General features: G+C 46.4%; 1 protein-coding gene across 2 annotated transcripts in view; it reads left to right on the top strand.

The window, feature by feature from the left end:
• SLC39A11 (solute carrier family 39 member 11) overlaps window positions 1-13,533 on the top strand; it is a 366,580-nt gene extending 353,047 nt beyond the window's left edge. For both annotated transcript variants that reach the window (XM_040436819.1, XM_040436820.1), the window contains exons 8-10: window positions 9,513-9,611; window positions 10,371-10,529; window positions 12,744-13,533. In XM_040436819.1, coding sequence (XP_040292753.1) covers window positions 9,513-9,611; window positions 10,371-10,529; window positions 12,744-12,822 — 337 coding nt within the window. In that variant the 3' untranslated portion in view covers window positions 12,823-13,533. The remainder of the gene's footprint in view (window positions 1-9,512; window positions 9,612-10,370; window positions 10,530-12,743) is intronic.
• Window positions 13,534-14,862: the final 1,329 nt, after the last annotated feature.

Genomic DNA, 14,862 nt, shown 5'->3' on the forward strand with positions numbered 1-14,862 from the left:
TGAAACATGTATTTCATCTACACCCTGTACAGAATTATTAGGCAAATGAGTATTGTGACCACATCCTCCTCTTTATGCATGTTGTCTTACTCCAAGCTGTATAGGCTCGAAAGCCTACTCCCAATTAAGAATATTAGGTGATGTGCATCTCTGTAATGAGAAGGGGTGTGGTCTAATGACATCAACACCCTATATTAGGTGTGCATAATTATTAGGCAACTTCCTTTTCTTTGGCAAAATGGGTCAAAAGAAGGACTTGACAGGCTCAGAAAAGTCAAAAATAGTGAGATATCTTGCAGAGGGATGCAGCACTCTTAAAATTGCAAAGCTTCTGAAGCGTGATCATCGAACAATCAAGCGTTTCATTCAAAATAGTCAACAGGGTCGCAAGAAGCGTGTGGAAAAACCAAGGCGCAAAATAACTGCCCATGAACTGAGAAAAGTCAAGCGTGCAGCTGCCAAGATGCCACTTGCCACCAGTTTGGCCATATTTCAGAGCTGCAACATCACTGGAGTGCCCAAAAGCACAAGGTGTGCAATACTCAGAGACATGGCCAAGGTAAGAAAGGCTGAAAGACGACCACCACTGAACAAGACACACAAGCTGAAACGTCAAGACTGATTTTTCTAAGGTTTTCTGGACTGATGAAATGAGAGTGAGTCTTGATGGGCCAGTTGGATGGGCCCGTGGCTGGATTGGTAAAGGGCAGAGAGCTCCAGTCCGACTCAGACGCCAGCAAGGTGGAGGTGGAGTACTGGTTTGGGCTGGTATCATCAAAGATGAGCTTGTGGGGCCTTTTCGGGTTGAGGATGGAGTCAAGCTCAACTAACTCCCAGTCCTACTGCCAGTTTCTGGAAGACACCTTCTTCAAGCAGTGGTACAGGAAGAAGTCTGCATCCTTCAAGAAAAACATGATTTTCATGCAGGACAATGCTCCATCACACGCGTCCAAGTACTCCACAGCGTGGCTGGCAAGAAAGGGTATAAAAGAAGAAAATCTAATGACATGGCCTCCTTGTTCACCTGATCTGAACCCCATTGAGAACCTGTGGTCCATCATCAAATGTGAGATTTACAAGGAGGGAAAACAGTACACCTCTCTGAACAGTGTCTGGGAGGCTGTGGTTGCTGCTGCACGCAATGTTGATGGTGAACAGATCAAAACACTGACAGAATCCATGGATTGCAGGCTTTTGAGTGTCCTTGCAAAGAAAGGTGGCTATATTGGTCACTGATTTGTTTTTGTTTTGTTTTTGAATGTCAGAAATGTATATTTGTGAATGTTGAGATGTTATATTGGTTTCACTGGTAAAAATAAATAATTGAAATGGGTATATATTTGTTTTTTGTTACGTTGCCTAATAATTATGCACAGTAATAGTCACCTGCACACACAGATATCCCCCTAAAATAGCTAAAACTAAAAACAAACTAAAAACTACTTCCAAAAATATTCAGCTTTGATATTAATGAGTTTTTTGGGTTCATTGAGAACATGGTTGTTGTTCAATAATAAAATTAATCCTCAAAAATACAACTTGCCTAATAATTCTGCACTCCCTGTAGAATGGCTTGAAGCATTAAAGAATAAGGAACTACTAGGAAGAAAACTCTATCAGGGGTGGAGAAAATTCTTGGTGGATTTCGTTCCTATTTCAGAATACCCGCGTATCATGACTCCATTCAAATTAACTACCTGGTATCTGACGGAAGATTTGAAGGGGGGTTTAGGGCATCTGAAAGTAGACTGATCTAGGTTGAGTATTGGAGTGGTTAGGCTTGTTCTATTTGGTTAGGGCTGAGTATGGGGAGGATGGGAGGGAGGGATGCGTGGTAGGGAGGGTTAGAGGGAGAATGTGGGAGAGGGTATATCTTTAATGACAACTGTATTCAAAACGTATGTATGTTTGATATACGCTTCTTACTGAGATTGTCAAATATTGATGTAAAATTGACATGACTGTTGATATGTCAATGATGCTATATTCATGGATGACTTAAAGTAAAAACCAATAAAGAATTGTGAAAAAAAAATACCGTGTATGACATCACCACGCCGACCGACGCAATGACGTCATCATAGGCTGTGCGAGAATTCACGCTAGATCTTCAATCAAGGTGGTGGCGCCCGGCTCTTCAGATGCCGCGATCAGCTATGAAGGCGACCTCTGAGGGGGTCAATGACGGTGGGCAGCATAATCGCCGCTCCTTGTCATTGCACCCACTACTTACAAAGAAGTGCGCTTTGTGACAAATTACTTTTTTTTTTAATAAAATTCGGCAAAGCAGCCGAATGGAATTTTTCAATGCTTTGCTTATCTCTAGTGATCACTTTTAGGCTACCTGCACACGGCACGGAAAAATATACATGGAAACTGCATAAAAAAGGTAATAAAGGCTCATGCACACGGCCGTATGTATTTTGCGGTCCGCAAAAAACGGATCCGCAAAAAATACGGATGACATTCCGTATTTGTGCGTTCCGTATTTTGCGTAACGGAACAGCTGACCCCTAATAGAACAGTCCTATCCTTGTCCGTAATGCTGACAATAATAGGACATGTTCTATTTCTTTGCGGAACGGAAATACGGACATACGGAAACGGAATGCACACGGAGTAACTTCCGTTTTTTTTTGCTGACCCATTGAAGTGAATGGTTCCGCATCCAGTCCGCCAAAAAAAAACGGAACGGACACGGAAAGAAAATACTTTCGTGTGCATGAGCCCTAAATCTGCAGTTTTGTCGTAGTTTTTTTTTTTTGTTTTGTTTTTATGTGCAGTTTTTCTCTGCTGATTTTGTGTGGATAAAAAACGCAGCGTGAGGGCTCGTTCACACGAACGTGTGCTGCCCGTTGCCATATTATGGACCGCATTTGCGGATCCGCAATACACGGGCAGCATTTCTCACGGATGCGGATCCATTCACTTCAATGGGTCCGCAAATCCGGAGGTGCGGAACGGAAGCACGGAACACTACGGAGTGCTTTCTGGGGTTCCGTTCCGTGCCTCCGCACCGCAAAAAGATAGAACTTGTTCTATCTTTTTGCGAAACGGAGGGATCGCAGACCCTGTTCAAGTGAATGTGTCCACGATCCCCATGCGGCTGGACCACGGTCGGTGCCCGTGCATTGCGGACCACAGCACGGGCTTCACACGGTCGTGTGAACGAGCCCTAATACGGTACCAGCAAAGTAGATGAGATTTTTTCTGAGGTGCATCTCCATACAGCATTCAAATGTATGGGTGAGACTTCGGTGAATAATTTCGGCCATTGATTTTTTTTACTTTTTTTAAAACATGGATCCGAAGTCGGCTTCTAATCCATGTTTTAAAATGGTTTTAAAGTTTAAAAATCAAATCCTGAGGTCTCGCCGGACTTCGGTGATAAGTGACTTCGGCTCGCTGGAGCCCATACATTTAAATGCTGTACAGAGAAGAATCTCCGTAAAGTAGCGAATCTATGATCCAAACCTTCGCTCAACACTAGTTACAAGGCATGCAGCTCCCTACCAGAGGGAGAGTGCAAAATGTTTTTGTTAATTTTTGAAAAGTTGCATTTGATGAATCTGGCTTATACATTTATTAATATGACACATGACTCACTAATCGAGCTAAGGCTACTTTCACACTGGCGGCAGCAGGGTCTGGCAGGCTGTAGTTTTTGTACAGCCGCCTCTCGGCATGTTTGTTGTGCTGCGGCCGGACCCACGGGCCGCCCCCATTATAGTGAATGGGGCCGGAGCGGACTTCTGGCGGCACGGTGGGCTAGCGTTAGCACGGATCCGGCAGGCTATTCCCTGAACAACCTTCCGGACCCTGCTGCCGCCAGTGTGAAAGTAGCCTAACCACTCCCATTTACCAAGAGCAGCATAAAATCACAAAAGGTCCAATTTTTTCAGCAAAAACAACCTTTTTATGACACAAAACCAGCATCAGTATCAGTAGTAATGAGTCAGAGCAGATAGACTTCTTGTATTTTCTCTTGAAGGCTTTTCTCCAGTCATCTGACTGGCTTTCTCAATTAGAATGACCTGTACAAGAAATCTCCGGCATTAAATACTAGTGACTATAGAAATGTCTTCAAGAGAAGATACAATGGGGTTATTTATTAAGACCAGCGTTTTTAGATGCCTTAAGAAGGCCCTGCGCTGGCGGTGGATCCGCCAAAGCTATGTAGAGGCGCAGTATAGATTTAGACCATCTTCTACGCCTAAGGCTAGGTCTACACGACTACGTTTTTTCGCACCAATGTCGCGCGACAATTTTTATAACGATAGTCTATGGTGTCGCACTGCAACATACGACATGCTGCGACTGCGATTCTAAATGGATTTTTCCGCATCTGTCGCATCACAGCATGTTGCATTGCGACACCATAGACTATCATTATAAAATTGTTGTGCGACATTGGTGCGGAAAAATCGACGCGCGACAAATGTCGTCGTGTAGACCTAGCCTAAAACAGGCGTCGAAAATGATGAATGAGACGGGCCTGCTGGCTGGTCCCTTTGCCCTGCCCACTTTTATAGACCTGGCGGGAGCCTTTGCGCCGCACTCTGCGCCAGAAATATGCCTAATGTAGACGTATTTCTGTTAGTAAATAACCCCCAGTTGCTCTGACTTATCCAAATCATGGTGCATTAGTGGTAATGAGAACCTTCGCAGACATGTCCCGCTTTGTGCTTTACTTCCTCACCTTTGTCCAATTTTTTTTTTTTTCTGTCTTTGAATGAAAACCTGTGCAAAGCCAATCCTTCTCACTTCTGAGGGTTTGCTACTGTTGCATCCATCTGGTTTAGATGAGGTTTTGTGCCCCCCTGCTCTAGAAGCTGCAGCCAGGTACATCACATGCTGATCCCAGCGCTCGTCCCTGGTCACACAGTTGTACTAGCCTCCGCACGTCTCCTACAGCGAGCGTCCGGTGGGACACTGGGAGCCTCTGTTCTGCTCCATAAGAAAGAAGTCTTTGTGGGGACAAGGCTTTAAATCCAGTCACCAGAGGCTCGTCGTGCCAAACCAGGGGGGCAGGAATCTGACTACCAGCACATTCTTGTACTCTATAGTAATGGGAAAGGGCTATTACTGTAACCCATTCCTGGCCACGGAGGTGTCTGCTCTGATCGCTGTATATATGGATGATGTCAGGTCTGAGAAGCGTCAATAGCTCTACTGTGCAGGCGTTAATGGTTAATCCTCCACCTATCACAGAGGCCGCTCTATACACAGGTCCCATTGTCAGGGTCGATGCTCTTTATGTAGAAAGCAGCGTGCGCGTCGTTGGGTTTCCTGCATGAACACGCCGGCAGTTTTGGGAGCAGGTGTCCTGTAGCCGTCTGCTCCGGATTTATAAAAGCGCACCCTAATCATTCACCCTGGAGGAAACTTGAGTACGGTCTCATGCACAGGAGCGTATTTTGCATCCATTGCATGCAGATCCATTCATTTCTATGGGTCAGCAAAAAAACACAGCGCGTGGATTCGTATGTCCGAATTTACCAACTGGCGTTAAAAAGTCGCATCTCCCCGTTTTTACGCCACTCTCACCACTTTTCCTAAAAAGCACATTCTTGTACTCTATAGTAATGGGAAAGGGCTCACCACTTTTCCTAAAGGGACGTGGCCAGCAGCCACGACAAACCTCTCTTCATTTACGCAAATGAGGCCAGAAATCTACGGCAGACGTCGTAGAGTTTGGTTTAGGTCCAGCGGCCGCCGGCGTGTGCCCCGTCATCAATAAAGGCACGTCCTCCGGTAGAAAGCGCCAGTCTTGATAAATCTCTCCCTTTGTTCTTTGTAGAAATTTTCCTACCTTGCGCCGAATGTCAATTATTTGTGCAAATTTTTTTTTTGTGTGCGGATTTCACCCCTTTTTCTATGCAAGGATGAAATCTGCGGTAAAGCCGCATCAAATCCGCATGTAGCTCACACGCGCAATTTCTGTTACACAGCTCACACAAATGTGTAGGGAGCCTAATGGAGACTTTCCTCCGTTCTGCAGAGCCACTTTTTGGAGATGACCTTGAAGGAGTTGCCTGCCCAACGGGTCACGTTTTCAGGATTTCCTTAGTATAATGATAGTCAGACGTTGAGGTACCTTGCGGCCACTTAATGTACGGTATACCCTTTACACGGAGGTGATTGACAGTAAATAAGAACCCCACGCAGAAGACGGCTGTTAGGCAATATAGCCATAGCAAAGGGGCTCCCATGAATAGCTGGAAGCAGCTCAGACACGTTCTCCTCTGTCTGGGAATATTACAGGAGTCTTCTGCTGAAGGTAAGACGCCCCAGGATGAGGATGGTGACTAGGAAGATGGTGTCACTTTCAGCCGTGCACCTTTCTCTCGTGCCCTCTCTATAGGGATAAAATGAGTCCCGCATGGAATATGTGACAGCGTGAGACGGCGGCCGCCTGGTGGTAGACGGGCAGTGAAGGACCTGAGAATGAATAGAGGTCATTGTGCCCAGTGTCTGTGGTTTCCGTCTTCCCTCTCAGTACATCCCTTTTAAGATCCGACTATGCGGGGGGGTTTTCTGCTGGACGATCCAAGCACATACCTGCAAACACCTACCTCTGGGTCCTCCCCCCTGGTTCTGTATATGTCCGCCGACGTGTGGCTCGTACACACATGGAGCAGTACAGTTGTGATTTACCTTCTTTAGACTTATGGTGGCGCAGAAAGTGATGGTCACCGGGAGACGGTACACTGTCCGCATCTTTTTGCAGCCCCATTGAAGTAAATGCAAAAAATGCGGACTGGAAATCCGGTGGTGTGCATGAGCCCTAACGCTGATGTTTGGATTCATGTTTGGATCTGCCAAAATGTGAAAAAAAAATCCTCTTATCTTTCAAAATTCTAAAAGTAGACACCTGGCACGTTTCTGGAATTTGTAGATACGACAGCGCCCCCGTCCTGAGGCTGACCTCCTCCTCACCCGCCATACACCTGCTTTCTCTCCGGTCCGTGCTCACTAACAATACCGTCCTGTCCGCGAGGCAGCACATGATGTTATAGTAACCGTTTGCCCCGGGTATCCAACCTCAGGCTTCCTGTGGCAGGAGGTGCCATGGGAGCAGCAGGGTGAGATCCAGTGCATGCGGTGTTAGTTCAGGTGACGGGAGCACGGGCGGCCTTTCAGAGGGCGAGATTGCGGAGCGGAACCCGCGTGTTATTTCAGATGTGAGAGAAAAGAAGGATATTTAGATTCCTCCGCGGTCTGGATCCTGCCTGGAATAACAGGCTCATTGTGAACGGAGCCAGCAGTGACTCGGGAGCGGAGATCAGCTGCACTTTGGGTTACAGGACTGTATAATTAACCCCTTTGATGGGTGGAGGCTGCGAGCCATTGTGGAAATGAGGCAGCGAGTGCGGCTCCCTGAGGTTAATCTCACCGCCCTGCCAAAAACCAGGTGACACTCGCCGCTCCGATCCTAGACAGTAAAGTGTCGCTCGTGCCATTATTAGTGTGGACCCACGAAGCCAGAAAACTTCTCCATCCACTCAGCTTCCGTCCGATCTGCGGGGTTTTATATTTTTTTTATAAATCCCTGGACAAAGTTTAGCATCTTGGAATTACATGTTTTTCCTCATCTGCAGGCAGCAGAGCGGACCATAGCTTATACACTGTGCTATGCCTGATGCCCATCTGAAGGACACAGGGGCTTGAAGACCACCAAGGTGAACCCTGTGTCATGCTCCACCCTCTCAGGCTTCGCACTATGGATGATGGAGTGTAGTCTCTCATCTTTAAAGGGCATCTGTCAGCAGTTTTGTACCTATGACACTGGCTGACCTGTTACATGTGCACTTGGCAGCTGAAGACATCTGTGTTGGTCCCATGTTCATATGTGCCCGCATTGCTGAGAAAAAATGAGGTTTTAATATATGCAAATGAGCCTCTAGGAGCAACGGGGGCGTTACCATTACACCTAGAGGCTCTGCTCTCTCTGCAACTGCTGCTCTCCCCTTAGGGCCAGGTGCAATGACGTCCACACTGCCTGTCATTCAGGGCAGAGAGCGCGGCAGTTGCAGAGAGAGCAGAGCCCCTAGGAGTGAGGATAACGCCCCCGTTGCTCCTAGAGGTTCATTTGCATATATTAAAACGTCATTTTCCCCCAGCTTTTTTTTTACCAAAAAGAAATGGAATTCCTGAATTTTGCACAAAGTCGCATCAATTGACTGAATGTGGACGACCATGGCTGACATTTTCCAACCTGACGGATCACGTGGGCAGTGCACAAATGTTGGCCATCGGCCATCTCAGACGATCGTGAAACTTTTAATCCATGGCCCGCCTAAATGACTAAAACTGGCCTTGTAGGGAACTGTGTTTAGGGAACTGAGTTTAAGGCCTCCTGCACACACCTGCATCCGTTTTCTGGTCTGCAAATCATAGATCTGCAAAATACGGATGTGGCCCGTGTGCACAACGCACTTTTCGCAGACCCTATTGTAGAAATGCCTATTCTTGCCCACAAAAACGGACGCACGGATGTGGACAGCACACAGATGACATCCGCACATTCTGCATTTTTTTGCGGCCCCATAGAAATAGATGAGACCGCATTTGATCCGCCAACAGTGCGGACCGAAAATATGGTTGCGTGCGTGAGGCCTAACACTGCAAGGAAGGTAGAGCACGGTGGTCTTTGTATCTGAGCTGTACTATAGACCTTTGTTCCCCCGGCAGACCATAATAGTGAGCGCTACACTCGGTCTACCGTCATTCATTCATCCAAATGCAGAGATGACCCCCAGACTGCCACAGTGTTAATGTAGATGTAGCAGAGCTACATTTGTTATTGCATTAATGTAGATGTAGCAGAACTACATTTGTTATTGCATTGATGTAGCAGAGCTACATTTGTTATTGCATTAATATAGATGTAGCAGAACTAAAAAAAAATTTTACTTTTCGGTCCCAGAAACATCTGTATTTAATCCCTGATTTGAAAGTTTAGAACCAAGGGGAGGGTAGGTACATATCTATTAGTCGTCCAGTTGTGTGTTACACTACATCTGAAAAATCTAATTGACGGCGGTATAGAGGGAAACATGCTGGGTGTCACTCGACAGACTACCTGAAACATGACACTTCCCCACGTCTTCCAGTATGGCACTTCCACGGCATCCTCTGTAGGTGAGCACTCTCTCAGCCGCCCCTCCCCATGTCTTACAGACGTCTCCAGGTAATGGGAGGCGCCCCACACCGTCAATACACTGCTCGCACAGATGCCAACATTTCTAGCCCGAGCCTACGTGTTACAGTGAAACTCACCTGAAGACGTGCAGAGGAGAGAGTAGGAGAGGAGGTGATGTCACCCTGCACGTCCTCCGCAGCTGCCGGGTCACCCCAAGGAGAACCATTGTCTTCAGGGATCATCAGGATAAGGAATTGTCTCAGACGTGTAGATTTATGTGGAGCGAGATGTGAAGTGTAATGGATGAGACGGTGCGGGTGTATTCCCGCGCAGATAATTTACCGTATGTTATTTATTTTATTGGCAGGAATTTAGCGGTTGGAATAGGGATCCAGAATTTCCCAGAAGGACTTGCTGTCAGCCTTCCGCTACGGGGAGCCGGATTATCGACATGGAAGGCGTTCTGGTGAGTTCACACCAACATGTCGGGATGAATAATCGGAGTAGGGGGTCCTTCCGGGTCCACAATGAGTGTACCACACCATTACCTACATACGTGTCTATAGGGTTTCCTGAGCTGGTGAAGGGCGGATGCTGTGTACCGAGACCATCTGCATATGTCACGTGTGGCAAGATTAGGTGGCATGTGGTTATAGTGTTTCTTTACACTGGTGATAGCCAAACGCTATCCTCAACCTTGGACATGTGGGGACTCAGGCTCTTTGAAATCGCCATGCTTCTCACTGGATGCAACAGGACCTGTGACGTCACATGATCACACTAGGAGGACAGGTCCTGCAGCATCTAGGGAGAAGTGAGCGCCCCTGCGTATTCAAGCAAGTTTTTTTTTTTTTTTTTTTGTACTAAAGGGGACATTTGATAATACTGCAGGTATGAAGGGAGCCATTATCTTAAGTTAGGCCACTGTGGGGGTCATTATACTGGGGGCACTATGGGGGCCATCATCTATACTGGGGGCACTATGAGAGTGGGTCATTATCTATACTGGGGAGCATTTTGGGGGCCATTTGATGTCCAGGGGGCACTATGAGGAGTGTTATGTATACTGAGGGCTGGTAAAAACTGATGCAAAAGGGCCATGTAAACGTAGCCTTAGAAGTCACTCAAACCCAAGAGCCTCTTGTTTTTTCTCTCTCGCAATCTGAGCAGTGCCCTGCATGTGACCAGGTAATGCGTCTAAGTGATTGTCTCTCTTCGTTGGCAGGTACGGGCAGCTCAGCGGGATGGTTGAGCCCATTGCCGGTGTGTTAGGAGCTGTGGCCATAGCGCTGGCAGAACCCCTCTTGCCCTACGCCTTGGCCTTTGCTGCCGGTGCCATGGTGTATGTGGTAATGGATGACATTATTCCAGAAGCACAAACCGGGTAAGAATACAGGACGGTCCGCGGGTGACCGCCCACACGTGTCGTGCACCCTCCGCCCTATCTGCATCATCACTGAATGCTCGGAGCCTGGTTCTTCCGTGTACCATGCCTTGTCTGCAGATATGAAAGGACATCCTCACACGCTGCATGTGTTCTGCAACTGAAAATCAGTTCAGTTCATCTGAATGGGGTTGTTTTGGGGCAAGCGCATGAATTCCCACAGGCTTTATTGAGATGAGATTTTCTGCACCCTAACACTTCTGCCAGGCATGGTACCCTTCCATCACTACATTCTCTGGACACCCACAACTACAGAAGAGATTCCAGAGAAAAAGATTTGGCTTTTAGACTGAGACTTTTTGTAACATTGCTGTATTTACCTTGTGCGATAACCGCACTCCACCATATTGCATGCAACTCAATGGATGCATCTGAGTGCAATTTTTCTGTAGCCCAGGCCTTAAAGGGCATCAGTCAGCAGATTTGTGCCTATAAAACTGGCTGACCTGTTGGCAGCTGAAGACATCTGTGTTGGTCCCATGTTCATATGTGCCCGCATTGCTGAGAAAAATTATGTTTTAATATAATATATGCAAATTAACCTCTAGGAGCAACGGGGGCGCTGCCGTTGCACCTAGCGGCTCTGCTCTCTCTGCAACTGCCACACCCTCTGCACTTTAATTGACAGGGACAAGTGTGATGACATTTTCACTGCCTGGCCCTGTCAATCAAAGTGCAGAGGGTGTGGCAGTTGCAGAGAGAGCAGAGCCACTAGGTGCAACGGCAGCGCCCCCATTGCTCCTAGAGGTTAATTTGTATATATTAAAATATTATTTTTCTCAGCAATGCGGGCACATATGAACATGGGACCAACACAGATGTCTTCAGCTGCCAAGTGCACATGAAACAGGTCAGCCAGTGTCATAGGGACAAACCTGCTGACAGATGCCCTTTAATATAGAGATTTGGGGCTGCTCAGAGGGAAAGGTGAGAGACCTCCATTGCTCTCTCTTCTAGTTTGAGTTTGTATAGGGCTGGGAGATGCAAATTAAAATGTAAAGCTGATTTTTTGGGGGTGGAGTTCTCCTTTAGGGCTCATTCACACGTAAATTTGATTTGCAGTTTTTTTTGTTTGTTTTTGTTTTTTTCCCAGCAAAAAAAAAAAAAGAAAAAACAACAAGAAAAAGGCAGCATTTCCATTAATGTTACTTGTGTTTTTTTAATGTATTTTACAAATAGTCAAGCGGATATACGTACTAAAATTAGCATTACAAACGCCAGTCTTAGGCCTCATGCACACGGCCGTTGTTTTGGTCCACAATTTTCAGTTTTGGAAATTAGTGCATTCGTTATTTATTTTTATTTTTTTTTCGGTCATGAATATTTTAAACAGGAAAGTATGTGCCCCCCCTACGACGCTTCCTCTACAGATCTTTCAAAAAAATAAAGCCATAGTAAAAAATAACAATGGAAAAGAGCCATTAAAAAATGCCACACTCTATTTAAAAAAAAATCACCAATGGACGGCACTAAAAAACAAATGCATCTTTGTACTGTATTCTATAATTTCCATAGGCTTACAGCTAACAACTGGAAGGGCCTTTTTTTCTCAATTAAAAAGCCCAGAAAATTGCATCAAAAAACCTTAATCTGTCTCCTTAATACTAGAATCACACATGCATTTTTTTTTTATTTTTTTTTATCCAAAGCCAGAAGTGGATTCAAAAACTAGGACATACAGTATAAAGGAAGGACTTGTACTTCGTCTGGATCCCATTCTGTCTTTGGCTCAAAAACCTGAATCAGAAACCGCAGCAAAACCTGCATGTGTGATTCTAGCCGAAGGCCTAGTTTACACAGTGGATTTTGCAAAGGCAAATCCACAGAGGTTTTTGATGTAATTTTTGCAGCGGACCCGCTCGTGGTTTAAGCCCATTGAATGTAGCTACATCATTTTTGGTTTGGCATTTGCACTAAATACTGCTGGCAAAAAAAACCTGTGTGAACGGGGCAAAAGGTTGAATTCTCACTCTTCCGTATGTCATAAAGGGGTTTGGAGAAATCCATGCACCTGGTACAGAAACAGAACGGATCTGCCGCATGTGCCCCCCACGCACACACACTGCTGCCGTATATACCGTATGCCTGTGACCAGTGTAACGTCACCTGCTTCCAGTTTACACACTAACTTCTGCATCTTTTCCTTCCTCGCAGTGGGAACGGGAAGCTGGCCTCGTGGACCTGCATTCTGGGCTTTGTAGTGATGATGTCCTTGGATGTCGGCCTGAGTTAATGACGGACACGGCAGTCGGAGGTGCTGGGCGCCACGTCTTACATGTTTACACTTTTATAAATGGACGCTAATTGCTGGAGCGATCACAGATCCAAGCTAATTCTTGTAGAAATGAACGTTGGGTTGAATTGATTGACATAATGTCCGAGGTTTGATTTATAGTTAGTTGTGGGGGGGGGGGGTGCTTGATGCTGTATATGGGTAGTGATGAGCATAACATAAGGACCGCGTGCGGCTCGTCCATAGATTTATCGCTATCAATATTTCATTGGTGTTGGTCCAACTCCCAAAGACCGCCGATCTGCTTAATGAGGGGGCCATGACCCTTGTTTGCCTGATGACAATTGTGGGCTTGCTTGGTACTACATGCACTTAGGGTGACCAAAAATAATTCTTCATAGTCTCCAAAATGGTTACAGCTTTCGGGCAACTCGAAGCACAAACTGCAGTGGCCTGAGAGGAGCAATGACTGCACGTTTCCCATGTTATTCACCATTCCAGCCTTGGAAGAATGCGCTGCGTTGTACCTCATGATCAGATCTTCAGCCGGGAGCCTCCTATTTATACGTTATCTGTGGATTTTATTTATATGCTTTGGCCGCAACGTGTCTTCTAGTGTGAACATGGTTCTGTATGACGTTCTACACTGTACTGAAATATGACACTAGTGAGATGGGAAGGACCAAATAAAAGCTGTAGAGTTTTATTCTATGTCCTGTGGTTGTCTCTGTTTTGTACACTGCACGCAGTGGGCCAGAGTTACGAATACTGTCTTCTGACGCCGGGATTTTGGTGCAAATTCTGTGGCGGAATCCACCTCCTGTTCCTTTCAATGGGAGGCCAGGCTGCCGAGGATGTCCTTTTCTGAGCAGGTGGTCATGTGCAGTTCAGCTCCATTCAATGCAAGCAGGTCTGCTGCAGTCAGAAAAACCACAGCTAAAACCATGGTGGTCTGTGCTGTGGAATGCACTGCCGAATCTGCTGTGTGGACGGGGCCTAAGAGTAAGACAGTGTCAGCAACAGAGGTGCTGCTGAATGATAATTCTTCAATATTTAGACTGTTTATGCAACCAATAAGTTGGCTTAGTTTTACTCCAAAAATGCTCAAAGAGGCCTGTTCTACATCGGATCGCCGACAGCTGCATGGAGGTAAGTACACTGCTCAAAAAAATAAAGGGAACACAAAAATAACACATCCTAGATATGAATTAATTAAATATTCTTCTGAAATACTTTGTTCTTTACATAGTTGAATGTGCTGACAACAAAATCACACAAAAATAAAAAAATGGAAATCAAATTTTTTAACCCATGGAGGTCTGGATTTGGAGTCACACTCAAAATTAAAGTGGAAAAACACACTACAGGCTGATCCAACTTTGATGTAATGTCCTTAAAACAAGTCAAAATGAGGCTCAGTAGTGTGTGTGGCCTCCACGTGCCTGTATGACCTCCCTACAACGCCTGTGCATGCTCCTGATGAGGTGGCGGACGGTCTCCTGAGGGATCTCCTCCCAGACCTGGACTAAAGCATCTGCCAACTCCTGGACAGTCTGTGGTGCAACGTGACGTTGGTGGATAGAGCGAGACATGATGTCCCAGATGTGCTCAATTGGATTCAGGTCTGGGGAACGGACGGGCCAGTCCATAGCATCAATGCCTTCGTCTTGCAGGAACTGCTGACACACTCCAGCCACATGAGGTCTAGCATTGTTTTGCATTAGGAGGAACCCAGGGCCAACCGCACCAGCATATGGTCTCACAAGGGGTCTGAGGATCTCATCTCGGTACCTAATGGCAGTCAGGCTACCTCTGGCGAGCACATGGAGGGCTGTGCGGCCCTCCAAAGAAATGCCACCCCACACCATTACTGACCCAATGCCAAATCGGTCATGCTGGAGGATGTTGCAGGCAGCAGAATGTTCTCCACGGCGTCTCCAGACTCTGTCACATCTGTCACGTGCTCAGTGTGAACCTGCTTTCATCTGTGAAGAGCACAGGGCGCCAGTGGCGAATTTGCCAATCTTGGTGTTCTCTGGC

Source organism: Bufo bufo, chromosome 6 (assembly GCF_905171765.1).
Source record: "Bufo bufo chromosome 6, aBufBuf1.1, whole genome shotgun sequence".
Taxonomy (NCBI): Eukaryota; Metazoa; Chordata; class Amphibia; order Anura; family Bufonidae; genus Bufo; species Bufo bufo.